Source organism: Balaenoptera physalus (genome assembly GCF_965194825.1).
Source record: "Balaenoptera physalus genome assembly, chromosome: 1".
Taxonomy (NCBI): Eukaryota; Metazoa; Chordata; class Mammalia; order Artiodactyla; family Balaenopteridae; genus Balaenoptera; species Balaenoptera physalus.
In genome coordinates this window covers 58,369,891-58,384,043 of record NC_138882.1, presented here as the reverse complement: position 1 = coordinate 58,384,043, position 14,153 = coordinate 58,369,891, and the positions used below count along the sequence as shown (strand labels likewise).

Genomic DNA, 14,153 nt, shown 5'->3' with positions numbered 1-14,153 from the left:
ACTATATTCAATATCTATTAATAACCTATAATAGAAAAGAATCTGAAAAAGAATATATATATATTTGTATAACTGAATCACTTTGCTAGATGCCTGAAACTAATACAACATTGTAAATCAACTATACTTCAATTAAAAAAAACTATGTATTACCAAAAATAATAGTAAAACATTTGTGATACTGTAGAAAAACAACAGCAACAACAACAAAACAGTGTTTTAGGTAGATTAACCTAAAAGTACTGTGCAGCCTGATTGAAAGAGAGAAAATCTCTGGGATGATTTAGAGGCCATTGAAAGAGCCTAAGCCTAAAGTGATAATATCCTGAACTATGGTGATGGTGCCAGAAAAGGACATATGTCCTAGCTGACCTAAATAATGCTTGGTTTCTCTGAGCAGTAATATTAGTTATTTTCCTATTGTGAACTACTTACAAACTGTACCTACGTACCACCTGTATCTTCCTTTGATTTAATATGGTATTAAGACTAATAAAGAACCCGAACCTATTAAGTACTATAATCCAGAGGTACAATGAACAGGAAAAAATTTCCTGATTCTTACCTAACCTTGATCTCAATCTACTACTTCAAGCTATTTTATTGAGAAAGAGTTAACATGTAAACTACGAAAGATACTTCAGATTTCTAAAACATCATATTTAATGTAATTTGCTTCTAGCAGGGTTTTAAACACATTAATTATGTGATTCGTCTCTCTCACTTTTAAAGTAAAAAGACTAATTTTTTTAAAATGCAGCACTTGAGTGTGTCTTTATCTTTTATGGCTTTTCGTATAAAATGACGTCAAATTCAGTGAGAAAACTCCAAACAGCTTTTTGTAATGATGATTTTTGGCAATTCCAATAGTGGTAGAATTTCTAATTTCTATTTTAAGATAGAGATCCATTTTGATTTTTTGTAGTTTGTATAATATCTGTAATTATTTTCATGTGTCTTCTTTGGTATTAGGAGCAAGAACATTTTGGTATGCATTTTGCTGTGAAATTTTGATTTGGAAGTCTATGACTCCTTGTCATCATCTTTGGTTTTGGTGCAAATTATTTCCTTTTGTCACTGTTCTTGACTAAATGAGGTTAGAAGAGAATTGAAAACTCAAAGTAAAAATTATAAAACTTGAGTCTCTTCATCATAGGGAATACATACATACTTCCCATGCCTGCTTCACTTATTCTGATTTATTCAGCACCCATTTATGAAGCACCTACTGACGTCTCAGGCCGCAAGGGAAACAAAGATAAATAAGAACTGATTGTAGTCTACCTGGAGGTGGCAATCAAGTGGGGATATTCAGACACGGGTACCAGTTAATTAAAAAAGCAGAGTAGAAGACCAAAGGACAAATTGCTTAAGAGAGGAAAAGGGAGAAGACTCCTAGAATAACTCTTTGTATCTCAGCTCAGACATGGAAGTTCACTCTGCTGAGACTTAGAATATAGGAAATTCTGAATGGAATTTTTGACTTGTTAAGTTTTAGATGCGGAATGATAGGTCTGTTAGACCAGTAGTTCCCAAATAACAATTTGTGGACTTTTACTCAAGGCAGCATAGATCTTTGTTAAAAATACAGATTGCCTGGAAGTACTATAGAGAATTTGGTAGATTAAATCTAGGTGAAATCTGGGGTTTTGGGTTCAGAAATAAAATTTCAGATGATTCTGATAATCAGTAAGCTTTGGCATCTACTTTAGTAAAGATCCAGGAGAGAGAAGACAGATGGTAGTTGAAGTTGCAGGAGTGGATGTGATTTCCTGGGGAGAGCATGAAGAGTGAGCACAGAACAATGCTAAGGATGTAACACCATCAGATAAGGAGTAGGCAGAGGAGGAATCAGCAAAGAAACTAAAAAAGGAATATACTGTGTCAAGGAGCTGGAATATATTTACCTAGATCCTCTAAGTCTTAGAATAGTAATGCTCATTTCTGAGTCCATATAGAGAAAAACAGTGCAGAATAAAAATCTTTAGGTTTCTACTCATTATTTGGCTTTATTCCAGAAAGGATTAATCAGATTTCAAATGTGCCCTCTTGCAAAAAGATTGCTACTACTTCCAGAGAAGTCTGTTGGAGAAACAGAAATTAACCCTCTTGGATAGAGAATTATGAACAAAGTAGAGTATCAGAAAAGAAAGTTGAAATATTGTAAAACAAAAAATGCCTTATTGTACACTTTCTATATTAAATTAGAATATTTAATTTATTGAAATGACCTTTATAATTGAGAACTAGAACTATTATAGTCTCTCAGGAACAAATTCTTCTGTTCTTAGCCCTTCCTATTTTGTTATTGTTCTTGTAGTGATCAGTGCATCTTCTACTCCTATGTGAGTAAAAACTTATATTAATGGAAACATGTACTGTTACAAAAAGGAGTAAAATGACAATTTTATGTAAACTGACTTGATATAAAAATTAATTGGATTTTTTGAAACCCACATCCCAGTATAGAGTAACTTCATTGATCCTAAAGGATTTTTAAAATATACATATTATTGACATTTACTTGGGGATGTAGTTGTTGTTTACTTACACTCACTCTCCTTTGAGGTTCCAGATGATCCTTTATACAAGTTAATTAGAGGATCATATCAGTAGTTGTGTGACCTACTTTTAATTTAATGGTCTTTACTGATTACATATAGATTTTTGAGGAGCTCATTGAACAGATGGCCAGTGGTCAATAGTGGTCCAGCATTTTTAACGTTTGAGGTTCTACATTAAAAGGTCATCTGAATTAACATGGTATTGGAGGACTATTTTATTGTAAATAGTATTTTGTCAAAGACAGATGAAAAGGCAGGCAATGATACATATCTTTGAATAGAGAAAATTTACTGGTGGGAATACCACAATGAAAAACTTCATATTTGTTGATAGCCAACATGTTAGAATTTAACCAACTTCAAAGTTAGAGAGGGAGCATAGTCCACACAAGATTGCCCTTACTTCTAACACTAGTTGTGTCAAGTTGTTACCAAAATCACCGTCAAGTTCAGTAATTCACTAGAAGTACTCCCAGAACTCAATGAAAGCTGTAATACCCATGGTGACATTGTATTACAGCTGCAGGATACAGATTAAAGCTTGCCAGGGGATGAAGCACATTGGACAGAGTCCAGGAGAAGTACCAAGCACAGCTCTTCCTTTGTCCTTTCCCCATGGAGTCATGGACAACGTAGCTTTCCTGACATCAGTGTGTGACGATATGCGTGGAGTATTGCCAGATAGGGAAGCTCACTTGAGTCTTGTCCAGAGTTTTCGCAGGGGCTCACTCATGTACTGCTCACGTGACTGACCTTTAGTCTCCAGCCTCTCCATAGGTAGAACTAATACTGCATGCCCCAAAGCCCCATGGTAAGTCACATTGTTAGGCTGTTGAGTGGTCAAGGCCCACATGCAAACAAAGACCTCCTATTAGACTTGCAAGGGCCTAGAGATCACCTCCTAGAAGCCAATGGCAAAGGCCAGTTCTCTTTTTGGGTAAGGCTGGTCTTCACTACACACAATTCTTTCAGATAATAAAAGCAGATGAGGCCCAACTGAAACAATAGTTCACAAATATGTGACTACAAAGACCATGGCAGATGAAATGACTCCTTGTTGTCTGCAGGATTAAAACATCTTCATTCAAGATTACATTTCCATATTCTAGATCCCACTCAACTTGCCCTTTATAAATTTCCTTCTGTAGTCAATTAGAATCATATTTCCTGGGCATGCCAAGTGCTTCCCTGCTTTGGAGCCTCTGCTCACACCACACTTGTATTCTCTTGAGATCTTTCAATTTTGTTGAGCCCATCTTGTCTACAGTGCTCAGCCCAGGCCCCATCTCCTGCGGAAGCCCACTTTCACCACTTGAACCCTTTGATAGTCACTTTCTTTACTGAATTCCTGTAGCTAACATTACTCATATATCATTTATTTGGCTGTTAGCATATGGTTCCTTCCATTGATATTTTGTCTTTACAAGTAGATCTTAACCTCTTGCAAGTTAGGAACATTATGGACTATATCTCATGCCTTTTTGATCCTGTAGATCCTAGTACAGTGTCTTGCACGTGGTAAGTGTTAGATAAATATTTGAATAGTAAGCTTTCATACAGACAGGTGCAACTAGGAATACATTGTTCAAATATAAGAGCTAAAACATCTTATAAAAATAATCTAATTTATACTAACAAATTTCTGAGGTAACCATGTTAATCCAAGAGAGTGTCAGAGTTATTTTTAGCAATTCACTGAAGGCATCTGCAAACATAAAGGTCAGCAAAATGCTTGAAAATGTCCAGAGAAGTATTGCCATCCTGCTCCCACCTCAGGGCTTTTGCACATGCTTTCCAAACCTTTGCCTGTAATGCTTTTTCTCTAAATATTTGAACACTAACTGAGAGAAGCAAACCCACTCTACCTGAAATATCATCCTATTCCTCACTATATCTTTATCGTTTTTTTTTTTTTTGTAGTACGTTTCACTAACCAATATTATATACATGTTTTTTATGTCTTTTTCCTCAACTACTAGAACATAAAGTCCATAGGGGAGGGACATTGGCTTGCTAACAATTATATCCTCTGCACCTAAAATAGTGTCTGATTCTTAGTAGGTACTCAGAAATGCGTTGAATACGTGAACAAATTTGAACTATGCCACAAATAGAAAGCTTAATTTTTTATGTACACTCAATTTTTATGTCATTCAATTCAAGAAGGTTAATTGAGCTCAAAGAGTTTCAAAGAGAAGCATCTAAAATGATTGAAGGAATGGTAGAATGTTTTTTAAATTATTAAAAAAATTCAACCTATAAAAACAATAACTAGTGTATATACATGGTCAAAGTTAATAAAATTATAAAATGTAATGATTAGGCAAAACTAAGCATGTTTATCAAATGCTGGTTATCAGAAGCATTCTTTAAAGTTTTGTGGAAAAAATGAAAGAGTTATTTTTACACAATGGTTAGTAAATATGTAGCACTTAAATTTTTTATTTATTTTAAAAGGGTGTAAAGGGCTGTTTTGATAAAAATTATAATTAATAATTTTAAAATAATGCAAAATTAGAAATACATCTTTGGAAAATAATAGCATGGAGTTCAGTTATTGTGCTTCATTTTAACAGGAGTTGCAGAGTTTATCATTGCCTGTTGATACAAGTTTCCAAGACTGTCAAGTACCCCAGTTGAACCTTTATTTTGGGAGAATGAGTGGTCAGCAACCCTGGAAATGAGGACATATCCAAATATGGCTATAGATGCATTTGGAGTCTAAAAGTAACCCCACATATTCATGATTGAGAGGTATCTGACCTAGATTCCGTAGGATCTCTGGGAAATCCAGGCTGTGCTCATAGGCTGCAATGCTTCTTAGTCTTCTAGTTCCAAAGAATTGCTTTATTCTATTCACATACTTCCCTCTGCAGTCCCAGCACTTACTTCAGAATTAAGGTATTCATCATGAATATTGACTGGTCTTATGAAGACACTACTTCCTCTCCTTTCTCTTCTCTTCCCCCCTGCCCTTTGTTCTCATTGTTGCCACTCCCCGCTAGGAGATTTCTTTCTAGGTGAAGGCAGAATATGGCTTAATATTTTTGACCTTTGTGTCAGGCTTTGATTCTGAGACATTTGGCAGCATATGTGTACAATGCCCAGGCAGCAGCTTGCTAACAGTATGATTTAGTTGTCATTTATTTCTTTGCTTCCATATTACCCTGCTTATGCTGAGATTTTCCCCCCATATTCAAGGAAAGAAGGCTGGCAATGATCCAACCTTTTTGTGTTACTGTTTCTAGCTGGTGATTTTAGTAGCATGTTTGAAACTAGAATGAACTTTTATGTTTTCTCCTTTCATCTCTGCCTCTTTGGATTTTTGGCAAACATCAAGGTAAATGAATCAGACCCACCACTGCAAACCCATCTGCTTTCAGGGACATGTAAGCTGACTAGTTTGTGATGTTTTACCATAGATCTAGCTCCAACATAGAACTAAAGGAGGATCCCTGTGGAGTAGGAATAGCAGACACGTTTTAAGGTCAATTTTTTTTAAGCTCTGAATCATTTATCTGCTGACTGATTGTGGCTACGCATGGTCTCCGTTGGCATTTCTAATGACACTAACAAGTTGACATGATACTTACAAAGTTGAAATGATTTTGTAGTAGATGAAAAGTGAAAGTGCAGTTATAGTTTGGATTTGAAAATAGGGATTAATAAGAAAAGATGCTGTCATTGTTGTAAAAATGTGGCAAATCAGGGTACAGCCAAAGGAGTTTGTTTATCAGGACATTACTTTTATACTTCATCTGGTGCTAAGGTCACATGTGAAAACACTCATCCTCATTAAAATACCTTTCCAGTTGTTGACAGCCTAGAAATTGTTTCCTAAGAAATAATAAGGTATGGTCATCCAAACCTGTCTTCCTAATACTTGTTGACACTTCAATGCTGTATTCATTTCTTTCTCACAACAAGCAAGTAAGTGATGATTCTCTTCAAATAGGAATTAAGAGGATTACAAAGATGTCAGGGTATATACATTATACTGGAAGAACAGCTCATGTAATACTCTTGATAACAGGCTATAAATTGTCTCCACTTAAAATGATCAAAAGTTAATCGAGATACTTATCATACCTCTTAGAGTTGGTTTTAAACTGATCTTCAACAAGCTGAATTATATCCTCTGTTGGGCCATGGATTTTATCACACTAGGGATTGATGTATTTTTTAAGATAAGTTTTGACTTATGACTTAGCAGTTTGGAAATTAAAGAAAATCCTTGAAAGATAAACTAAATAGAAATTTCATTTCTACATGATGGTAGTGTCAGGGGTGTGTGTCTGGGTGGGTGATAAAACTCAACCTTAAAGACTTTCTTCTAAACCTCTCACTACTGCTGCCTGCTTCTGGTCAGCTTTTATGTGTGGCCCAACCTGATGCCTCCTTAGGCAGGATAGAAGATGATCTCAAGGACTTTGCCCATAGTTACTTTCTTGATGGTGATGGTCCAGAAGGGAGCCATGCAATAGTGACAGTGGCATTTGTTCTCTCCCTAAGCATGACTTCAACCCTTCTCTGATCCTCAGAAGCTGAATTCTAAAGTAATGAATGAAGATGGTAGCTGTTCTGACAAATTTAGCTTTTACCATACCCTGTCCTTCCCAGTCTTTTTTCTGGGTATATTTGTGTACATCTTCCTTTCTTGCATGAATATATGCAAGGCTGGGGCCAGAGTGTATATCAGTTGATGAAAACATCAATTTATCCAAATAATTGTTCACTTTTGCTTTTTTTCATGGATTTAATAGAAACAAGAATAATTTCAGACACATAAGATACATGATAGAAAATTCACAAGAGGGTGTGTATGCATTAATGTATCATCATACTGAAAGCTCAAAGGGTATTGGTTTCATAATCATAATGTTCATGATATCCAAAGAAAAACAGTGGTTTATTTCATTATTTAAAGTGTACAAATACAGATGGATGTCTAAAATATACATTCACCAAAATTTTTAAACAATTAAATGTGATTCTTAATTAAAAGGGCAAATAATAATAATAATAATTTTTATTTATTTCTTTAATGAGTATTCAATTTATACTAGGCAGTGTGCTAAGCACTTTACACAAGTTATCTTATTCTAAACAACATAAATTTGGTATTAACATCCCATTTTACAGATGAGGAAACTGAGTTTAATGAGATTAAATAACTTGTCTGAGATACTATAGGTGTTAAGTGGAGTAGCCGGAAATCGAACCAATGAGCTTGTCTGGCTCCAGAGCCACTAAACCACCATGTTGGACTGAGGATCAGAATGGGAGACACATCTACTGGGAAGTAGATTGTGGGTAAAGTTGTGAGTCTCTAGATATTGGTGAATTAGCTGTCCATGAGAGAGTGAATTCTTCCCTCTTCTCATTCTGAAGATAATTGTCAGGACTTAAGGAGACTCTGCTTATGGGGACCTTCCAAGAAAATGACCTCGTATCAGTTTTGGTTGTGCTATAAAATGTTTTTAGTTATATTTTTAAAAAGGTTTTCACATGAAACTTTTTAACTCCAGATATTTGGATGGTGAATTATTTGGCTTCTTTTTTGTCCTTTTCTGTTCATTTTATTTCTTGTAAAAGTTGACAGCTATAATTGGAATAAGTCTTTAAAAAAAGAAAAAAGGAATGAATATTGAAGAGAAAAATGATTTTGTCTTCCTTTTACAACGTTAGGTTTAGTGACTCCCTGACTCAAATACTTTAATGATTGAGTGAGTAAATTTGGGGGATTAGATGTGGATTCCTGAATATATACTGTTGCTATTCTCAGCAGTATGGGTAATTGGGAGATGGTTAACTTTAGCTTTTGCTTTGAAAACACGATTATTTTCTCTAATCTAGTGTGCCATTTCATTCATATTAGTCTATTTGTAAGACTCTAGTGTACCTCTTAACCTTCACTTATATGAAAGGGATCAGTGAATGATGTAGAAAAATAGCTTATTTAGTTTATAAAGTGAAGTTCCAGAAATTATTCCCTTAGCCTACTGAGAGCAATATGCAGGAAGAAAACTCTAGAAACACACATATGTAGAAAGCATTTAAAAGTAATCATAGGAAGGGAAAGTTTACTAAGTACAGAAAAGTTTATGATTTTTATTTTCATTTGATTTTGCCCCTTTATTTTTTAAAACAGACAAGGAAGATTCAAGTATTCATAGAAAAAAATTAATCAGTATTATACAAAGTTACTTCCTAGAAATTTTTGCTCAATTTCCCTTTCTCTGAATCAGGCTGTTGGTACCATTTAAACACAGCATGATGCCAGTAGAGTAGGCAGTTTCTAGGGAATATAGTCCAATGATTTCTCTCCCTCAACATCTCAAAAAGTGCAAAAAGAGATATCCTGTGAACCATTCAACATGTTTGCCCCTAAAATAGTTCAGCTTGGGAGGAGTAACATTTTCATTGGTTATTTTTTCAATTAGTTTGTAAGTGGAGACTTACTGTGTGGAAAGAGCATCCTTCTGTTGGAGAAAACCTGGGCAGTGAAAACTCATCTGCCTGGTACCAGATTCCCCGGCTTAGATTCCATAACAGACCCGATAAACCATACATTTCATAATATATCTCTTTATACATTACCTTTATATTTACCGTATTCTAAACCCCCTATCTCACCCCAGTTTTCTTTATCATTAGAAATTACATTTACTGTGATAAATACAAACTTTCTATGTATCCTTCTACTTAAGTTATGGTAATTTTTTGAAAGTTGCATTTTTATTCGGTTTTAGCATTCCATTCCGGTAAGCCATCAGAATTTTCTCTGGACTGATTTGTAATATGTTTGATGTTTGCTAGCAAATTTGGAACTTTTCAGTTTTCATCCTTTCTCTACGTGATATAAGATCTAATTACCACCCAGCATGATATAGCAGCTGAAATGAAAAAGGCAGCAAGAGAAGGCACTGGCTTAACTTAGAGCTAATCAACTACTTCCTTCTTATGTACTTCTCAGCTAGAGAGAGAAAGAGAAATAGCATTATTAAAGTAACTCATGTATTAAAACTCATTTTTTTTTCTTTTCTTGATTTTAACTGAAAGAGGGAATTTGTTCAAATCTCTATGGGAGCGAGACATTAAACAATACTTTTAATTTGCATTAGTAGTCATTGATGCTTCTTTAATTGTGCATAATGTTTTCATTATTCGGGTTGGTAGAAGTAGTCCCATCCCATTTTCTTGACATTTAAACAGATAAAAACATTTACAGAAGTAAAATAAAATCAAGTGAGTGATTAATCATTTTTTATAAGGCTTAGAACTTACTTTTGAACTTTTGGATCTTGAATCTGTCTGGAAAAACAAAAAACAAAAAACCTCTAGATTTATCTTTAAAGCATATGTCATTTTAATATGTTGGTTTGAGGGCTTTTTATTTTCTGAAGTGAGTGAGTTGGGTAATTACCCATTGGGAGGAAAGATTGATAATATTTTTTATTTTTTAAATGACTATGGTCTGAGTTTTCACATATCAGATTGTCAAAAATTAAAAAGTCAAATAATATTTGGTGTGGGGCAGGTGTGGAGAAACACATACTCTACCACTGTTTGGATTATGTGTTGGTACAATGGAAATGCATATTCATTGACCTAGCAATTCCACCTCTAGGAATATATCTTGAACATGTATGCATAAAAATGTTCCTAGTGATATTATTTGTGATATAAATAGAAAAATGCAAAAAAATCATTAATAAGAGAATATTAAATAAACTATGATATGTTCATATCCAGGTGTGCCTCATTCTTTTTAAGAGTTGCTATTAAAGATAATAAAATACATTTGCATGTACTGATCAAGAATATTCTATAAGTTATCCCATTAAGTGAAAAGAGCAGATAGTTTTCTTCTATTTGTGCTTCAAAAAGCAAAGGATGGAGATGTGTGTATACAACTTCCCTCCCTCCCCCTCACATAAACACACAGTCACAAGTCTAAAGATAGATGGATGAAAGGACACAAAAGAAATTGTTGATAGTATTTATCTCTGATGAATGGGACTATGGGTCTGGGACGGAAGGCAGTTGTTTGTTTGTTCGTTTTTTTTAATGGAGAGGGCAGCATACTATTTTTGTGCTGTTTGAAATTTTTTAACGTTATTTTTCATAATTAAGAAATTTTAAATTAATGACCAAGTCTATTTTTTTTTTTTTTAGGACTCAGCCCAGGAGAGTGTTATTACTCGAGATATTCATCGTACATTTCCTGCACATGATTACTTTAAAGATACCGGAGGAGATGGCCAGGAATCTCTGTACAAGATCTGCAAGGTAGGACCCTCCACCTTATTTTTTTCTAACTTATTATATAGGGCTATATTTTAGGAACCCATCTTAAAGATTTTTAGATTTGCACTGTGCCATGTTCTCTGCTTTATACTTACACTACCAGATCCTCAGTACTGAGTCCTGAGGGTGACGTTTGGGCTGCATGTTCTGTGCCTTCTTGTGAGGGAAGAGGTGTAGTATGACCTCAGTTTGGCTTTGATGCTAACAGGAGAGGAACAGAAGGTCCTCTCAGGCTACTGCAGTAAAGGCTCAGAGGAGTCCTGATGACTCTTCATCTGACAAGGTAATGTGGCAGTTGTCTCAAGTTTTTGACAGTAGGCAAGAGTAAGAAACAGTGTGGCACCTGTTTTTGAATACTGGCAAGTTCTGTGATATTGTTGATGTATTCTGAGTTATGTCACGTCATACATCTTTGTGCAGTTTTTATATCCCATTTTGAAATCTTTCTTCTCCCTCATTATTAGTAGATCTGGAAGAAAACTGTTTACTGACTTTCAGTAAATATGTGTTGCTTGGATAAAAAAGGCTCTGTGTTTAATAGTGGAGAATAGCTATCAGATTATTAATTTCTCAAAGTTATATTAGAAATGCAGAATGACTTTTCAAATCATTATATATCATTAACTTATATTGTCCATGCTAATCAAGGCCAAAGACTCAAAACTGCAAAATTTCCATCAAATAAAGTTTTGCCCTTTATCCTCAAAGTTAAGATGCCCTGCAAATTGTGATGGGTATACTCAACATTTGTCCTTACCTACCATTCCACTAGAGATTGTTGATGAATAATGAACAACACCAAAAATCTTGTAATAATATGGAGAAAAAACAAACACCATGGCTAATTTTCAAGTTAGGTAGTAAGTTTCTGAATAATCAAATTTAGCCTTTTATTAAGTAGCAAAAATTAGCCAGTAGGTAGTCAGAAATATACTCACATATCAATATCATTTAATATTTACTGTTTTTTTAAATGGCACTTATAAAGTACTACCTGCATATGCTAACCAAGTAGGATTGATGTTTAATTCTGCAAATGGCACACTGCCTAAAATCCTTCTTGCATGTTTGTGTTTTAGCCCTCTGCCTACTCCTGTCTTGTCTTTATTTTTTCTTTTCTCTTGATGTAGCCAGTTTGGAGGATTATAAATGTACACACTGATCAGAAATCTGTTTTTATATGGATATATCATTTAGAGCTAGAAATGTATAACTAACTTAAAGTCTGAGAGTGTACTAATTTCTAGAACATGATATGTCATCTAGTTTTTAAAATGCCAAAAACCATCAAACACCACAAAAAAATATAATATATTCATTATACGCTTGTGAAAGGAAAACCTAATTATTTAAAAAAAATTTCTACCAGTTTTTTTTTTTTTAATAAATTTATTTATTTATTTAGTTTTGGCTGCGTTGGGTCTTTGTTGCTGCGCACGGGCTTTCTCTAGTTGCGGCGAGCGGGGTCTACTCTTCATTGCGGTGCGCGTGCTTCTCACTGCGTGGCTTCTCTTGTTGCGGAACACATGCTCTAGGCGCACGGGATTCAGTAGTTGCAGCACATGGGCTCAGTAGTTGTGGCTCGCGGGCTCTAGAGCACAGGCTCAGTAGTTGTGGCACACGGGCTTAGATGCTTCACGGCATGTGGGATCTTCCCAGACCAGGGCTCAAACCCATGTCTCCTGCATTGGCAGGCGGATTCTTAACCACTGCACCACCAGGGAAGCCCTCCAGCAGTTTTGAAATTCTACAAGCTAATTAGTCTCTGGCTTGTGTAAGGAAGATATCAAAATTTATATAGTTTCTAAGTTATTTAGAAAGATCTGGCTTATAGTATATGGAACAACATTTTTCTCCTAGCATTTAGTATACTTTCAGCCATTCAGTAACTTTTCTCTCAATTTTTCTCTGATACTAGATACTTTTTTTCACATAGCTAAAACAGAAAGCTCTATGTGCTTGCAGCCTCTGCCTTAACAGTTTTGCTCCGTTGTAGTAAAAACAGTATTTGCTTCATTATGTAATATTTAGAGGGGAAATATCTGAAACACTACTAAACACAAAGATAAAAGTTAAATGGTTGATACGTTTAAGTAGCTTATACCCCTTGCTTTCATATTGCAGATAATCCAACCTTGAATTCACTAGAAAGTATTTGTTATGCATTCACACAGCTTGTGTAACCATTTTAAATTATCAATGTGTATTTTGTAACATGATTAAACAGTTTTAAATCTCTTTCTGAGTAAAGAATATCATAAAAATATAGGTCTAAGACATATTATAATTACTGAGTAGCTTAAATTGCACTAAATTTTATGGAAAACAAAAGAATCCTGTTAAAAACATTACAAAATTCAAGGTAGTAAATAAAAGTTGATAAGGCTTTTAATATTGTACTAAAATATATACTACCTAAACATAACTTTACAATAGTCTTTGATAATGGAGGAGAGCAGAGATGAATATATCAGAAAATGTTGGAGAAACCAAAATTTTCTGGGTTCCTACCATGTGGACCTCTTGGTTTTTAATCGACACAATTCCTTCTCCTCTTGACCTACTATGATTTAGTAGTCCAGTCCTCATGCAGGGAAACCTCAGATGGTGGTGATAATCACAAAGAGGAGAGCCTACTTACGAGTAATTTAGAACTGGATATTCTTCTCAAGTTTGTACATCCACTTTCCTTTGCTTTTTGTATTCAATTTGAGCCATATGGCCTTTATACTACCATGTATGACTTTTAAGGTCACTGAGTGTGGTCTACCTGTTCTATCATTTTTATTTTTAGAATAATATCTAACATCATACCTCACATTCTTGGCAATAAAACTGAGTTTCCATTCTGGATACCTTGCACAAAACTGAAGAAACATTAATAAAACCTTGACCTTAAATCAGCCACTTTGTTATATAATGTGTAAATAAGGACAGTTTTGCTTCTTCTTTACCAATTCTTATTCTTTTTTTTTCCTTAATTATTTTCTTGTCTTACTGCACCTCCATTATAGTGCTCAAATGAAGTAATGATAGTAGACATCCTTGTCTCACTCCTGATTGTAAACGAAATGCATTTAATGATTTATCACTAAGAATGGCGGTATTCACATCAGCAGCACACTTATAGAGTTCTTTTTAATACGGTACCTTCCATGTGTTATAGTAATTTCAAATTTACAGAGTGTTTCCGTATATATTACCTCATTTATTTCTGACAACTCCTCATCAATGGAGCCTAGTCTAGAAATATAATATGCTGTGCTGTTAAATTGAGAC

At 34.6% G+C, this 14,153-nt stretch overlaps 1 protein-coding gene across 15 annotated transcripts in view; it reads left to right on the top strand.

The window, feature by feature from the left end:
• Positions 1–14,153, top strand: part of RABGAP1L (RAB GTPase activating protein 1 like) — a 786,837-nt gene that overhangs the window by 496,057 nt on the left and 276,627 nt on the right. For all 15 annotated transcript variants that reach the window (XR_014256708.1, XR_014256709.1, XR_014256710.1 and 12 more), the window contains one exon: positions 10,743–10,856. Coding sequence is in view for 6 of the 15 variants with exons in the window: in XM_082437232.1 (XP_082293358.1) it covers positions 10,743–10,856 (114 nt within the window). In the remaining 9 variants the exon portion in view is untranslated. The remainder of the gene's footprint in view (positions 1–10,742; positions 10,857–14,153) is intronic.